This window comes from Erythrolamprus reginae, chromosome 13 (assembly GCF_031021105.1).
Source record: "Erythrolamprus reginae isolate rEryReg1 chromosome 13, rEryReg1.hap1, whole genome shotgun sequence".
NCBI lineage: Eukaryota > Metazoa > Chordata > Lepidosauria > Squamata > Dipsadidae > Erythrolamprus > Erythrolamprus reginae.
In genome coordinates this window covers 8,352,728-8,369,690 of record NC_091962.1, presented here as the reverse complement: position 1 = coordinate 8,369,690, position 16,963 = coordinate 8,352,728, and the positions used below count along the sequence as shown (strand labels likewise).

At 45.1% G+C, this 16,963-nt stretch overlaps 2 protein-coding genes across 2 annotated transcripts; both read left to right on the top strand.

Annotated features, from left to right (window-relative positions):
• On the top strand, nucleotides 1-4,905 carry LOC139175460 (phospholipase A and acyltransferase 3-like). The gene is made up of 4 exons (XM_070766584.1): nucleotides 1-86; nucleotides 2,494-2,614; nucleotides 3,198-3,300; nucleotides 4,481-4,905. The coding sequence occupies exons 3-4, from the start codon at nucleotides 3,204-3,206 to the stop codon at nucleotides 4,903-4,905; spliced, it is 522 nt and encodes a 173-aa protein (XP_070622685.1). The 5' UTR covers nucleotides 1-86; nucleotides 2,494-2,614; nucleotides 3,198-3,203.
• Nucleotides 4,906-5,288: 383 nt separating this feature from the next.
• Nucleotides 5,289-15,259, top strand: LOC139175459 (phospholipase A and acyltransferase 3-like). Its single transcript, XM_070766583.1, has 4 exons — nucleotides 5,289-5,327; nucleotides 13,007-13,109; nucleotides 14,330-14,589; nucleotides 15,152-15,259. The coding sequence occupies exons 1-4, from the start codon at nucleotides 5,289-5,291 to the stop codon at nucleotides 15,257-15,259; spliced, it is 510 nt and encodes a 169-aa protein (XP_070622684.1).
• The last annotated feature ends 1,704 nt before the right edge of the window (nucleotides 15,260-16,963 follow it).

Sequence of the window (16,963 nt, the reverse complement as noted above, 5' to 3'; positions counted from 1 at the left end):
TCTATCATTGAGACATTTACTACTTGGGAACAAAAACCCTGCAGCTGGCATCAATAAGGCAAACAAACAGGACAGAAAACTGTAAGGTGTGTACCTCTGATATATATATATATATATTGTGTGTATGTGTGCAGGGGTTGGGGTCTTTTTTATGACCCCCTCCCCAGGTGCTGCATTGTATTTTTCAGAGTGGCCTTTGCCCCAATGCCTCAATCTTTATGTACAGGGTACATTCCAAAAGTAATGCAATTATTTTTTTGTAAAGATATTTATTGAACAGATTTGCACAAACACTTAAAATTCTTGAAACTACTGTCCTTGGGCCTCTGCACTTTGTTTCCAGCGACTCTGCCGTGACCGGTACGTGCCCTGGAAGGCGTCTTCGGGGACCTCTTGCGAGGTCTTCGTCACGGCTGATTGGATGCCTTCTATGGATGAAAAACGGGTTCCTTTCAGGGTTGGGATCAAAAAGAAGTCTCCTGGGGCGACGTCAGGACAATAGGGGTGGGTGGGTGGGGCAGTGTTGGCACCTGGTGTTTGGCCAGGAACTTGCGGACTCATAGCGCATTGTGGCAAGGTGCGTTTTTCGTCCATAGAAGAGATCCAATCAGCCGTGATGAAGATCTTGCGAGAGGTCCCTGAAGACGCCTTCCAGGGCACGTACTGGTCATGGCAGAGTCGCTGGAAAAAATGTGTAGAGGCCCAAGGACAGTACTTTGAAGAATTTTAAGTGTTTGTGCAAATCTGTTCAATAGATTACTTTAAAAAAATAATCACATTACTTTTGGGATGCAGATCATGGTTGCCAAATTGGATGCTTTTTTCAGGAGGCAATTGGACTTTCTTATTTTTGCTTTTGAAGAGCTTTCGCTTCTCCTCCAAGAAGCTTCCTCTGCTCTGGCAAGATGGGGGGTGGGAGGGGGTAGTGGAAGGATGCAAACCTTGTCCCTACAGACTTACAATGTGACTGTGAGAACTATCAACCCCTGGAACGTCTTGCCTCGAGAGGTTATTGCTGCTTCATCACGGGAGGACTAAGCCACTTGTCTGAAATGGTACAGTGGTACCTCCACTTACGAACTTAATTCGTTCCGTGACCAGGTTCTTAAGTAGAAAAGCTTTTCAAATGGAAAGGTTAATGGAGTTGCAATTAGGTGAAAATAAATGGGCGAAATTGGAAAAACAGATAAACGGGATGAACAATAGAGAATTAATTTTTAGGAAGTGGAATAGGAGTGATATAGGTAAATTAATAGTCTCAATGAAAGGGACTATGGAAATTTGGAAAAAATGGCAAGGGAAAATAGGATTATATAAATCTAAACTGTCATCGCTTTATGTAATAAATAGAGAAAACGAAATTAACTTAAATAGGGTTATAGGAGAGTTGAAGGGAAGAGGGATAACTAAGATAGAACAGTTATACGAGAAGGATGGCAGGCCAAGTAGAAATCGTATAGAATGGTGGTTAGGTAAGGGAAGGTGGCTACAAATAAATGCAATATGTAAATATCTAAATGAAAAGGAGAATAAAGAAGTATTATGGCGGGAGGAGACAGGGTTAGAGAAAATAATAAGAGAAAAAAGTGAGGGGATAAAGGCGCAAGCAACTAATATATACAAACTGCTAGTGCAGTCAGATGGGGACACGATTGATGGATTGACTAAATGGTGGCAAAATGAGATATTAGTAGAGGTACAAGAAATGAAAAATATAGTAGAAGATATAAGGAAAATTAAAAATACAAGAATTAGGGAAATGAGAAGGAAAATATTACATAAGTGGTATTTCACTCCCGTTCAATTTGCACATTTTCAGCAGAATGTCAGGGGGAATTGTTGGCATGGTTGTCAAGATAAAGGAGTGTTTATGCATATGTTTTGGGAATGCCCGATAGTGCAGGAATTTTGGCAAAAGGTGAGAGAGGATATCAATAGAATGTTAAATATACAATGGACAATCACTAAGGAAATGGCAGTACTAGTAAAAAGTAATGCGATGGGAGAATTTAGAGAAATAAAAAAAGCAGCAATAGAAAGCGCTCAGGCAGTAATAGTTTTGGGTTGGAAGGATGCGACAAAATGGACAATGCAAAATTGGTATAGGTACATGGTGGACCATATTCAATTTGAAATTATGGAAAAAAGGATAAATTTGGATAATGAAACTGAGTTGGGACGGCTGATGGGACGGTGGGACAAGGTAAGACGATATATGACGAGCAGAATCCGAGACCAAGCTACAAGAAATAAACTGGAATCACTCTATAATATGTAAACAGATATATTGCTCTTGGGTTAAGTGGATTATACAAGAAATACCCCCAATTTGGTGGTGGGGAATGTGTGTATGTCGGGGTGGTGGGCACAATTCACAATTCACTACGCACTGTTTTATGTTGTGTGATTTTAAATTGTTAAAAATCAATAAAAAATATTAATTTTTTTTAAAAAAGTAGAAAAGTTTGTAAGCAGAAGCAATTTTTCCCACAGAAATCAATGTAAAAGCAAATAATGTGTGCAAACCCATTAGGAAAGAAATAAAAGCTCGGAATTTGGGTGGAAGGAGGAGGAAGAAGAAGAGGAGGAGGACAGTCACTGCCGAAGGAAGAAGGTGAGGTAAGGGGAATAAAAAGAATCCAAAATTTTAAGGCTTAAAGGGAGGGGGACTCTGAGGCAGTGAGGAGGAGCACGTACCTCCAATACACTCAGTTCGAGGCTGCCTCCCATACACTGTGCCAGAGAGAGAAACCCAGGGGGAATGGCAGGAAACTGGCAGGGCCTTTGTGCCGCTCTAAAATTTCCTGGGAAATTTTTCCAGGCTTGGGTTCTTAAGTAGAAAATGGTTCTTAAGAAGAGGCAAAAAAACCCCTCGAACACCCATTTTTAATCTAGAAAAGTTCTTAAGTAGAGGCACCACTGTATTTGATCACCTGCTCAAATGGGGGGGGGGGGAGGTTAGAAGACCTCCAAGGTCCCTTGCAACCCTGTTATTCTGTTGTTCTTTTCATTCTACAGTAGTTGCATCAACTACATACATTTCCCCCCCAACTTGTTGCAAGAGAGCGTTCTGCTTTAATGGTCCATTGGGGTTTGGAATCCATATCGCCAGTTTATTAGAGATTCTGGCAGGGGGGGTGTCTCACGGAGAGACCGTTGCTTTCCCTACACTGAGACTGAACTTCCTTCCCTTGTAGGTGGACATGAAGCCTGGGGACTTGATTGAGATCTTCCGGACAGGATACGAACACTGGGCAGTCTACGTGGGTGACGGCAATGTTGTCCATCTGACTGGGCCAAGTAAGAAACCTGGGGTGGGTTAGACCCTCAACTCCCCTTCCTAACATTTGTATCTCAGCTGCAATGTTAATTTGGGGCAAGGACTTAATTTGGTCAAGCTGCTATGAAGTTCCGAAGAGCAGGATGGGGCCAGAAATTTTATTTATTTATTTATTAGATTTGTATGCCGCCCCTCTCTGTAGAGTCGGGGCGGCTCACAGCATACAATAAAACAATTCATGACAAATCTAATAGATTTAAAAAACATTTAGAAACCCCATTATTAAACCAGACATACACACAGACAAACCATACATAAATTGTGTAGGCCAGGGGGAGGTGGGGATGCCTCCATTCCCCCATGCCTAATGGCAGAGGTGAGTTTTAAGGAGTTTACGGAAGGCAAGGAGGGTGGGGGCGGTTCTAATCTCCGGGGGGAGCTGGTTCCAGAGAGTCGGGGCCGCCACAGAGAAGGACCCGCCAGACGACATTGTTTAGTCGACGGGGCCTGGAGAAGTCCAACTGTGGGACCTAATCGGTCGCTGGGATTCGTGCGGTAGAAGGCGGTCCTGGAGAACTTCTGTTCCGATGCCATGAAGGGATTTATAGGTCATAACCAACACCTTGAATTGTGACTGGAAACTGATCGGCAACCAATGCAGACTGCGGAGTGTTGGTGTAACATGGGCATACCTAGGGAAGCCCATGATTGCTCTCGCATCTGCATTCTACATGATCTGAAGTTTCCGAACACTTTTCAAAGGTAGCCCCATGTAGAGACCGTTACAGCAGTTGAGCCTCGAGGTGATTAGGGCATGAGTGACTGTGAGCAGTGAGTCCCGGTCCAGATAGGGCCGCAACTGGTGCACCAGGCGAACCTGGTCAAACGCCCCCCTCGCCACAGCTGAAAGATGGTTCTCTAATGTGAGCTGTGGATCGAGGAGGACGCCCAAGTTGCGGACCCTCTCTGAGGGGTCAATAATTCCCCCCCAGGGTAATGGATGGACAGATGGAATTGTCCTTGGGAGGCAGAACCCACAGCCACTCCGTCTTATCCGGGTTGAGTTTGTTGACACCCATCCAGGCCCCAACAGCCTCCAGGCACCGGCCCATCACTTCCACTGCTTCGTTGACTGGACATGGGGTGGAGATGTACAGCTGGGTATCATCTGCGTACTGATTAGTCCCTTTTCCTTTGAAGGTCTATCTGCCGGTGTCGTCTCCCATTTGGTCGTGGGTTTCCCAGTAGTGGTAAAGAAGGAAAAGTTATCTGATGTGGTAGGGAACAATCGCTACCGTGTGAACAACAAGTATGACTCCAAATATCCTGTCCGGGACCCAAAGGACATTGTCTATCGCGCAAACAGGCGAGTCGGCCAAAAGAAAACATATAAAGTCTTCACCAACAATTGTGAGCATTTTGCCACCTCCCTCCGCTACAATATGCCCGAAAGTGATCAAGTGAGTAACATCTTTGCAGATTTAGAGATATTTCTTGAGAATCCTGTCTCCGGGAGCGATAGCGATAGCTGCGTTCTCCTGAATGATGATAAGGTTCACCCCACTTTGTGCTCTAGGGTTGTGTGGGGACTAGAACTCCCAGAATTCCATTGGCAGTTCAACTAGCCCCCAAACCAGAGGTGGGTTCCAGTTTGCCCAAACCGGTAGCATCCCGCTGGTGACATCATGATGATATCATGGAACCGGTTTGGTCAGTGCTGGTCCGGGCGTACTGCTATCTTTTTAAAATTTAAAAGAAAAATTGTATTGCTTTACATTTTTTTGAATTATTTAAATCTTTTTAATTTTTTAAATTTTCTTCTGAGCATGTGCATGCTATTGTCATCTTGCTTTTGGCTTATTTTTTTTAAAAATTATTATTATTATTATTATTATTATTATTATTATTATTATTATTATTATTTTTCATTGAATTTTTTTTCCCGTTTGAGTATGTGGAAACTAAGTTTCCAGCACTCTTTTTGTTTAACTGTTTTTTTTTTCTCTGCATGCACACGAGGTTTGGGTGGGAGCGAGCCAGCAACAAGGTAAGTTAGAACCCACCTCTGCCCCAAACCCACGAGTAGGTTAATTTATTCTCCAAACCACTTGAGGTCAGAACAAAGAGTAAAAGGCGAAAGATGATTAAAGATACAGTGGTACCTCTACTTAAGAAATTAATTCGTTCCGTGACCAGGTTCTTAAGTAGAAAAGTTTGTAAGTAGAAGCAATTTTTCCCATAGGAATCAATGTAAAAGCAAATAATGCGTGCAAACCCATTAGGAAAGAAATAAAAGTTTGGAATTTGGGTGGGAGGAGGAGGAAAAAGAAGAGGAGGAGGACAGTCGCTGCCCAGAGCAAAGGGAGCATTTCTTTTCTCTGGGTGCTGGCAGAGGTTTATTCCCTCTCTGAGCGCCTAGAGAAAGGAAAATGCTTCGTTCGCTCTGGACTGCCAAAACCTCCTTAAGTGCCACCGAAAGGCTCCTCTGGCAGCCCAGAAAAGCCCAAGATGGGCGGGATTAAAGGGGGAATGGCAGGAAATTGACCGGGCCTTCGTGCTGCTCTCAAATTTCCTGGAAAATTTTCCAGGCTTGGGTTCTTAAGTAGAAAATGGTTCTTAAGAAGAGGCAAAAAAATCTTGAACACCTGGTTCTTATCTAGAAAAGTTCTTAAGTAGAGGTACCACTGTAGATCCAACCTGCAATTTCCTGAGAGTGAGAACAATTAATCAGTGGAACAGCTTGCCTCCAGAAGTTGTGGATTTCAAAAAGAGATTGGACAACCCTTGGTCCAGGGTAGTATAATATCCCCTAATTGAGTGCGGGCGGATTTTCATTACAAGGCCTCCGTCCCAATGATCCTATCAAAGGTTCTATGGTGTATGTTCTAAGTTGGGAAGACCTGATTAAACAATAAAAAACCCACGACCTTTCTCGGGATTAAGTAATATTGTTTTTTCTTCCACAAAGAAAAATGATTTGCTGATGGTCTTTCTCTTCAATTTGCAGGTTTGGAAGTTCGATTTGTTCGTTACGGCGGTAGGAGTTTTGATCCTGATCCTACTCTGAAGATCTAGCAAGGAGAACCCAGATTGTGGGGGCCATAGGCTGGCTCTGTTAAAAAGTGCCATTGCTAACATGTTGTAAGCCACCCTGAGTCTAAGGAGAAGGGTGGCATAAAAATTGAATTAAACTAATTAATTAATTAATTAATTAATTAATTAATTAATTAATTAATGTGGTTTCAATGAACACTCTTCAAGAATCCACTTTCTGCAATATTTTTGTTGGCCTTCTATCAACGACTACATCAGCTTCAACCACAAAAACACAGGAGACCCACAACAGATACAAACTTTAAGTAATCCTCTCGAAACTCGACTGTAGATAATACAACTTTAGTAGTGGTATTATCTGATTCTGTGGTTTCTTCCCCCAAACCCCAAAACTTTAACCTTAGACTATCCACAGTCAACCTCACCCCATTCTTAAGAGATCTATAAAGGGGTTGCATAAGTGCACCATTGTGCCTACCGTCCCTGTCTTCATTGGCAGACCTTAAGGGAAACCGCTTCAAACTCAATTGCAGAAAATACGACTTCAGTAACAGAGTTGTCAATGCTTGGACTGCACTACCCGATTTTGTGGTTTCTTCCCCAAACCCCCAAAACTTTAACCTTAGACTGTCTACTGTCAACCTCAGCCATTCCTAAGAGGTCTGCAGTGACAATAAGTATGAAAAATGGTCATTATTTACTTATTTTCCAGGGCCGTCGTAAATTTGAATGGTCTTTAAATGAACTGTCATAATTCAAGGAATACCTGCATACTGAAATTGTGCCCTTTGAAGCGTGTGTATGCATTTATTTTGTGTGTTTCCTGGAAAGCTTCTATACAGGTAGCATTCAACTTACAATATGGCAAATGATTTAGCTTTACTAGACAAGTGGTCAAAGCAATGGAAACTGCAGTTTAATGTTTCCAAATGTAAAATAATGCATTTGGGCAAAAGGAATCCTCAATCTGAGTATTCTGAGTATTCAGAAGAGAAGGATTTAGGACTAGTGATTTCTGACAGTCTCAAAATGGGTCAGGCGGTAGGGAAAGCGAGTAGAAGGCTTGGCTGCATAGCTAGAGGTATAACAAGCAGGAAGAGGGAGATTGTGATCCTGCTCTATAGAGCGCTGGTGAGACCCCATTTGGAAGACTGTGTGCAGTTCTGGAGACCTCACCTACAAAAAGATATTGACAAAATTGAACAAGTGCAAAGACGGGCTACAAGAATGGTGGAAGGTCTTAAGCATAAAACCTATCAGGAAAGACTTAATGAACTCAATCTGTATAGTCTGGAGGACAGAAGGAAAAGGGGGGATATGATCGAAACATTTAAATATGTGAAAGGGTTAAATAAGGTCCAGGAGGGAAGTGTTTTTAATAGGAAAGTGAACACAAGAACAAGGGGACACCATCTGAAGTTAGTTGGGGGAAAGACCAAAAGCAACATGACAATATATTATTTTACTGAAATAATGGAACAAACCTCCAGCAGACGTGGTTAGTAAATCCACAGGAACTGAATTTAAACATGCCTGGGATAAACATAGATCCATCCTAAGATAAAAAATACAGGAAATAGTATAAGGGGCAGACTAGATGGACCATGAGGTCTTTTTCTGCCGTCAACCTTCTATGTTTCCAAGATGAAAAAATAAAGACATTTGATAACATTGGAATGTAAGAACTTTTCTTGTGGAAAACATGATGTGGCCCAGCCCCACCCAGACTCTACCTTCAGCAGCCCCCGGGTAAATTGAGTTTGAGACCCCTGTCCTAGGTCCACAGCTGAAATCAGAACAGCGTCTCTCAGCTGTGGCTAGCGAGCTTTGCAGAGGTCCACCTAGTGCGCCAGTTGCGGCCCTATCTGGATCGGGACGCTCTTCTCACAGTCACTCACGGCTGCACTATTGTGACATGCTCTACACAGTAATGGGCAGCCAAATTTTCTACTGCCACACTGTGGGTGTGGCTTGATGGCCATGTGACTGAGTAGGAGTGGCTTGCCGGCCATGTGACCAGGTGGGAGTGGCTTGAACGATCACCATCATTCAAGTGAACTGTTATTGCTGCACGATGCCTTTTCATCTCAGCTGTGGGCAGAGTCAGGGCTTCGCGAGGGGAAAAAGACTGCAGCCGAGACTGCTTCGGTGTGACGCGGCTCTCCTGGCCTTGGGAGGTGTCCGTGTGAGGCTGGAGGGGAGCCGGGCAGGAGAGAGGGAAGCTCGTCCGAGGCCAGGAAGGAGGAAAGAGGAAAAAAGCAAGGAGCGCACAGCAGCAGCAGCAGGGGAAAAAAGGAGAGCAGAATCCAGACCAATAATCCAGGAAGTGACAGACGCCGGTCAGCTGGAGCGTCATTTCCGCCGGTGGAACTGCATTCCACTGCGTCCTGCCTGCTGCCCACCCCTGGCTCTACATGAGGCTACCCTTGAAAAGCATCCGGAGACTACAACTAGTCCAGAACACAGCCACACGAGCCATAGTGTGTGTTTGTAGATACGCCCTCATAACTCCAACACTCCATGAGCTGCACTGGGTTCCAATTGGTCTCCAGATTTATTTATTTATTTATTAGATTTGTATGCCGCCCCTCTCTGTAGACTCGGGGCGGCTAACAACAGTAATAAAACAACATAAAACAAATCTAATATCTAAAGTAACTAAAAACCCTTATTAAAAACCAAACATACACACAAGCATACTATGCATAAATTGTATAGGACTGGAGGGAATGAATATCTCAGTTGCCCCATGCCTGATGACAGAGGTGTGTTTTGAGGAGCTTACAAAAGGCAAGGAGGGTGGGGGCAATTCTGATTCGGGCGGGAGCTGATTCCAGAGGGTCGGGGCCGCCACAGAGAAGGCTCTTCCCCTGGGTCCTGCCAAACGACATTGTTTAGTTGACGGGACCCGGAGAAGGCCCACTCTATAGGACCTAACTGGTTGCTGGGATTCGTGCGGCAGAAGGTGGTCCCTGAGATAATCTGGTCTGATGCCATGAAGGGCTTTATAGGTCATAACCAACACTTTGAATTGTGACCAGAAACTGATCGGCAACCAATGCAGACTGCGGAGTGTTGGGCATATTTGGGAAAGCCCATGATTGCTCTCGCAGCTGCATTCTGCACGATCTGAAGTTTCCAAACACTCTTCAAAGGTAGCCCCATGTAGAGAGCGTTCCTGTAGTCGAGCCTCGAGGTGATGAGGGCATGAGTGACTGTGAGCAGTGACTCCTGGTCCAAATAGGGCTGCAACTGGTGCACCAGGCGAACCTGGGCAAATGCCTCCCTCGCCACAGCTGAAAGATATAAGGTGTTGGTTATCACTATAAAGCCCTATATGGTATTAGCTCAGACTATTTATGGGGCCATCTTCTGACATGTATCTCCCAGCGACCGACTAGAACCCACAGGGTCGGCCTTCTCCCAGTCCTTTCGGCAAAACAATGCTGCTTGGTGGGGCCATGTGGGAGGGCCTTCTCTGTGGTGGCTCTGGTTCTATGGAATCAAATTGACTCGTACTGGCCCCCACTCTCCAAGCCTTCCGAAAGGCTGTGAAAACATGTCTCTGTTGGCTTGCCTGGGACCATTGGCCAAGGCTTACTAGCTCCCGCCAAGAAGATCAAATATTTGATGAATGATTGTTTTATTTGGTGTTTTTTTAACCATTTTATTGCTTTATTATGTCATCTATCTATCTATCTATCTATCTATCTATCTGTCTATCCGTCTACCCGTCTACCCGTCTACCCGTCTACCCGTCTACCCGTCTACCCGTCTACCCGTCTACCCGTCTACCCGTCTACCCATCTACCCATCTACCCATCTACCCATCTACCTATCTATCTATCTATCTATCTATCTATCTATCTATCTATCTATCTACCTACCTACCTACCTACCTACCTACCTACCTACCTATCTATCTATTGGATTTGTATGCCGCCAATGTAGTAGCCAGATACTTCGTATAGAAAAGGCCTTTATTAAAGGAACACATGCCAGAGCAGGCAGGCACAGACTTAAACATTACAGAACAATACCAGCTCTTTATACACAGAGCTGACTGAGGTACCAACCAATACACATTCAGTAAACTTTCCCGCTTACACGGTTACTGTGTATACGCGTCCAATCAGCACCCAGGATAGGGCACCAATAGCCGCGGCTTGCAGCCGGCCGGTTGTCAATCAGACACATCACCGCCCCTCTCCTTATTGTTTATACCCTTATTACTATATTATACCTAATAAGACTCTCAATCGGTAACCGTTTCGTAAGGTTATTACTGACTGGAAACTGCTTGACAACTATGCATTATACATAACAATACCATTTTTATTATTGTATGCCCACACAGGGTTTGCGAGGAGTTGGGCGGCTTAGAGGTTTAATGAATTAAATTAAATAATTCCCAGGCTTGGTTATTGGAGTCTACGGAGAGGGGTGGCATACAAATCTGATTAATAAATAAATTAATTAATTAATTAATTTTTTAAAAGGGAGAATTTCCTTGGCTTCACCAGAGTACAAAAGTCTTTCAGATCGGCTTTTCCTTTTCTTTTCACTTTGACCGTCAAGAGAGCCACTTCTAGGAAAGCATTGGTTTCGGTTATTACTATATTATGCTGTTTTTATTATTGTAATGGTAACTAAGTATTGATTTTGGTCTCGTGGAAGTTACATGTGAGAGCATTTACAACCCTTATCTCCTGCTATAAAGTTACCTTCAAACAGCATCCGCCCTCCCCACCCTTGTGATCTCTTTAAAAACCCCAACCTCTCTATCATTGGGGCATTTACTTCTTCTTGGGAACAACAACCCTGCAGCTGGCATCAATAAGGCAAACAAACAGGACAGAAAACTGGAAGGTGTGTACCTCTGATATATATATATATATTGTGTATATGTGCGCAGGGGTTGGGGTCTTTTTTATGACCCCCTCCCCGGGTGCTGCATTGTATTTTTCAGAGTGGCCTTTGCCCCAATTCCTTAATCTTTATGTATAGGGTGCATTCCAAAAGTAATGCAATTATTTTTTTTGTAAAGATATTTATTGAACAGATTTGTACAAACACTTAAAATTCTTCAAAGTACTGTCCTTGGGCCTCTGCACTTTTTTTCCAGCGACTCTGCCGTGACCGGTACAGGCCCTGGAAGGCGTCTTCGGGGACCTCTCGCAAGGTCTTTGTCACAGCTGATTGGATCTCTCCTATGGATGAAAAACGGGTTCCTTTCAGGGCTGGGAAGAAAAAGAAGTCCCATGGGGCGACGTCAGGACTATAGGGGTGGGTGGGTGGGCAGTGTTGGCACCTGGTGTTTGGCCAGGAACTTGCGGACTCATAGCGCATTGTGGCAAGGTGCGTTTTTCGTCCATAGAAGAGATCCAATCAGCCGTGATGAAGATCTTGTGAGAGGTCCCTGAAGACGCCTTCCAGGGCACGTACCGGTCATGGCAGAGTCGCTGGAAAAAATGTGTAGAGGCCCAAGGACAGTACTTTGAAGAATTTTAAGTGTTTGTGCAAATCTGTTCAATAGATTACTTTAAAAAAATAATCACATTACTTTTGGGACGCACCTTGTACCTTGGAGACAGGCTGTCAGATCATGGTTGCCAAATTGGATGCTTTTTTCAGGAGGCAATTGGACTTTCTTATTTTTGTTTTTGAAGAGCTTTCGCTTCTCCTCCAAGAAGCTTCCTCTGCTCTGGCAAGATGGGGGGTGGGAGGGGGTAGTGGAAGGATGCAAACCTTGTCCCTACAGACTTACAATGTGACTGTGAGAACTATCAACCCCTGGAATGTCTTGCCTCGAGAGGTTATTGCTGCTCCATCACGGGAGGACGAAGCAGAGATTAGGCGGCCACTTGTCTGAAATGGTACAGTGGTACCTCCACTTACGAACTTAATTCGTTCCGTGACCAGGTTCTTAAGTAGAAAAGTTTGTAAGCAGAAGCAATTTTTCCCATAGGAGTCAATGTAAAAGCAAATAATGCCTGGAAACCCATTAGGAAAGAAATAAAAGCTTGGGATTTGGGTGGGAGGAGGAGGAGGAGGAAGAGGAGGAGGACAGTTGCTGCCGAAGGAAGAAGGTGAGGTAAGGGGAATAAAAAGAATCCAAAATTTTAAGGCTTAAAGGGAGGGGGACTCTGAGGCAGCGAGGAGGAGCACGTACCTCCAATACACTCAGTGTGAGGCTGCCTCCCATACACTGCGCCAGAGAGAGAAACCCAGGGGGAATGGCAGGAAACTGGCAGGGCCTTTGTGCTGCTCTCAAATTTCCTGGGAAATTTTTCCAGGCTTGGGTTCTTAAGTAGAAAATGGTTCTTAAGAAGAGGCAAAAAAAATCTTGAACACCCATTTTTTATCTAGAAAAGTTCTTAAGTAGAGGTACCACTGTATTTGATCACCTGCTGAAATGGGGGGGGGGGAGGTTGGACTAGAAGACCTCCAAGGTCCCTTGCAACCCTGTTATTCCGTTGTTCTTTTCATTCTATAGTAGGTTGCATCCACTACATACATTTCCCCCCCAACTTGTTGCAAGAGAGCGTTATCCTTGAAAGGTCCATTGGGGTTTGGAATCCGTATCGCCAGTTTATTAGAGATTCTTGCAGAGGTGTGTGTGTGTCTCACGTTGCTTTCTCTACACTGAGACTGAAATTCCTTCCCTTGTAGGTGGACATGAAGCCTGGGGACTTGATTGAGATATTCCGGATAGGATACCAACACTGGGCAGTCTACGTGGGTGACGGCAATGTTGTCCATCTGGCTGGGCTAAGTAAGAAACCTGGGGTGGGTTAGATCCTCAACTCCCCTTTCCAAATTTGTATCTGAGCTGCAATGCTAATTTGGGGCAAAGATTTAGGATAGACATGTCCCTCGCTTCTGGTCAAGCTGCTACGAAGTTCCAAACAGCAGGATGGGGCCAGAAAATTTATTTATTTATTTATTAGATTTGAATGCCACCCCTCTCTGTAGACTTGGGGCAGCTCACAGCATACAATAAAACAATTCATGACAAATCTAATAGATTTAAAAAACATTTAAAAACCCCATTATTAAACCAGAAATCACACAGACATACCATACGTAAATTGTATAGGCCAGTGGGGGGCGATGCCTCAATTCCCCCATGCCTAATGGCAGAGGTGAGTTTTAAAGAGTTTACGGAAGGCAAGGAGGGTGGGGGGCAGTTCTAATCTCCAGGGGGAGCTGGTTCCAGAGAGTCGGGAGCGCCACAGAGAAGGCTCTTCCCCTGGGACCCGCCAGACGACATTTTTTAGTCGACGGGACCCGGAGAAGGCCAACTCTGTGGGACCTAACTGGTCGCTGGGATTCGTGTGGCAGAAGGTGGTCCTGGACATCATCTGTTCTGATGCCATGAAGGGATTTATAGGTCATAAACAACACTTTGAATTTTGAGTGGAAACTGATCGGCAACCAATGCAGACTGCGGAGTGTTGGTGTAACATGGGCATATCTGGGGAAACCCATGATAGCTCTCGCATCTGCATTCTGCCTGATCTGAAGATTCCGAACACTTTTCAATGGTAGCCCCATGTAGAGAGCATTGCAGTAGTCGAATCTCCAGGTGATGAGGGCATGAGTGACTGTGAGCAGTGAGTCCCGGTCCAAATAGGGCCGCAACTCATGCACCAGGCGAACCTGGTCAAACACCCCCTCGCCACAGCTGAAAGATGGTTCTCTAATGTGAGCTGTGGATCGAGGAGGATGCCCAAGTTGCGGACCCGCTCCAAGGGGGTCAATAATTCCCCCCCCCCCAGGGTGATGGACGGACAGATGGAATTGTCCTTGGGAGGCAGAACCCACAGCCACTCCGTCTTATCCGGGTTGAGTTTGAGTCTGTTGACACCCATCCAGGCCCCAACAGCGTCCAGGCACCGGCACATCACTTCCACTGCTTTGTTGACTGGACATGGAGTGGAGATGTACAGCTGGGTGTCATCTGCGTACTGATTAGTCTCTTTTCCTTTGAAGGTGAATCTGCCGGTGCAAGCTCCTCTTGGTTCATGAGTTTCCCAGCAGTGGTAATGAAGGAAAAGTTATCTGATGTGGTAGGGAACAATCGCTACCATGTGAACAACAAGTATGACTCCAAATATACTGTCCGGGACCCAAAGGACATTGTCTATCTCGCAAACAGGCGAGTCGGCAACATAATAACATATAAATTCTTCACCAACAATTGTGAGCATTTTGCCACCTCCCTCCGCTACTACGTGCCCATAAGTGATCAAGTGAGTAACATCTTTGTAGATTTAGAGATATTTCTTGAGAATCCTGTCTCCAGGAGCTATAGCGATAGCCAGCACTGCTGCGATGCCTGAATGATGGGAAGGTTCGACCCACTTGGTGCTCTAGGGCAGTGTTTCCCGACCAGTGTGCCGCGGGACATGGTCAGGTGTGCCGCGAGCCCAGTCTGGCTGGAGCTTCCCTGGCGGTGACGGCAAGTGAGCTTTTGGGGCCTGGTGGGAGGGCGCCGGCCACTGTTTTTTCTAAGCTGCATGGGCGTGCACCTGCACAGCCATTAGGAAACCCCCCCCGCAGAAATTTTTGAAGTGGCGCAAAGCCACGCAGTCCTGAATCGCTCCCTTCTCCAGCCAGCTAAGTCGGCTGCCCAGGAAAGCGCTGCGTTTGAAAAGCGCGCGTTTAAAAAGCGCTCTGCTTTCCCAGGCAGCCGGCTTGCTGGACGGAGAAGCAAGCGATCCGGGACTGCATGGCTTTGCACCGTGATGACAACAGCGCCGTGGTGGCCTTCAAGCGCCGCCCTTCGTGGCGCCCCACCACCCATTCCTGCAGGTAGATGTCGGGCGGGGTACCGGGGAGGCGGAGGCGGCACGTGGCCGGGTGCTGAGCGCCATGGACACCTGGGACGGCAAAGGGGTGAATGTGGCTGCTGCCTCTTAGGCGGAGGCGAAGGCAACGGCGGAGTCCATGCTGGGGCCATGCGGGGCCGCTGATCCAGGGGGTCGCGGACCAGCAAGCCGCCCTCCACTCTCTCTCCGCTCTCTCGCTCTCTCTGTTGCCAGCGTGGTGCACAAGAGAGAAAGAGACAGAGAGAAATAGCAGGAGAGAGAGAAAGCAAGAGAGAAAGAGAGAGAGAAAGAAAGCAAGAGAGAGAGAGAGAGAGAGAAAAAAGCAAGAGAAAGAGAGAAGGAAAGCAAGAGAGAGAAAGAGAGAGAGAGAAAGCAAAGGAGAGAGAGAGAATAAAAGAGATAGAATAGAATAGAATAGAATTTTTTATTGGCCAAGTGTGATTGGACACACAAGGAATTTGTCTTGGTGCATATGCTCTCAACGTACATAAAATAAAATATACATTTGTCAAGAATCATGTGATACAACACTTAATGATTGTCATAGGGGTCAAATAAGCAATGAAGAAGCAATATTAATAAAAATCTTAGGATATACGCAACAAGTTACAGTCATACAGTCAACATGGGAGGAAATGGGTGATAGGAATGATGAGAAAAACTAGTAGAATAGAAGTGCAGATTTAGTAGAAAGTCTGACAGTTTTGAGGGAATTATTTGTTTAGTAGAGTGATGGCGTTCGGGGAAAAACTGTTCTTGTGTCTAGTTGTCTTGGTGTGCAGTACTCTGTAGCGACGTTTTGAGGGTAGGAGTTGAAACAATTTGTGTCCAGGATGCGAGGGGTCAGTAAATATTTTACCCGCCCTCTTTTTGACTCGTGCAGTATACAGGTCCTCAATGGAAGGCAGATTGGCAGCAATTGTTTTTTCTGCAATTCTGATTATCCTCTGAAGTCTGTGTTGGTCCTGTTGGGTTGCAGCACCAAACCAGACGGTTATAGTGGTGCAGATGACAGACTCAATGGTTCCTCTGTAGAACTGGATCAGCAGCTCCTTGGGCAGTTTGAGCTTCCTGAGCTGGCGCAGAAAGAACATTCTTTGTTGTGCTTTTTTGATGATGTTTTTGATGTTAGGTGACCATTTTAGGTCTTGAGATATGATAGAACCTAGAAATTTGAAGGTCTCTACTGTTGATACTGTGTTGTCTAGTATTGTGAGAGGTGGAAGGGTGGAAGGGTTTCTCTTAAAGTCTACCACCATTTCTACGGTTTTGAGTGTGTTCAGTTCTAGATTGTTCTGGTCACATTACAAGGATAGTTGTTCAACTTCCCGTCTGTATGCGGATTCATCATTGTCTCGAATGAGTCCGATCACTGTTGTATCATCTGCAAACTTCAGTAGTTTAACAGATGGATCGTATGAGATGCAGTCATTAGTGTATAGAGAGAAGAGAAGTGGTGAGAGTACACAGCCTTGGGGGGCACCTGTGCTAATTGTACATATATCTGATGTGATTTTTCCTAGCTTCACCTGCTGCTTCCTGTCTGTTAGGAAGCTTGTGATCCACTTACAAGTGTGTTCAGGTACCGCTAGCTGATTTAGTTTGGTTAAGAGAATGTCCGGTATGATGGTATTGAATGCTGAACTGAAGTCCACAAAGAGGACCCTGGCGTAGGTCATTGGAGATTCAAGATGTTGAAGGATGTAGTGTAGAGCCATATTAACAGCATCATCTGTTGATCTATTTGCTCGGTATGCAAATTGCAGGGGGTCTAACAGTGGATCCGTGATGGCTT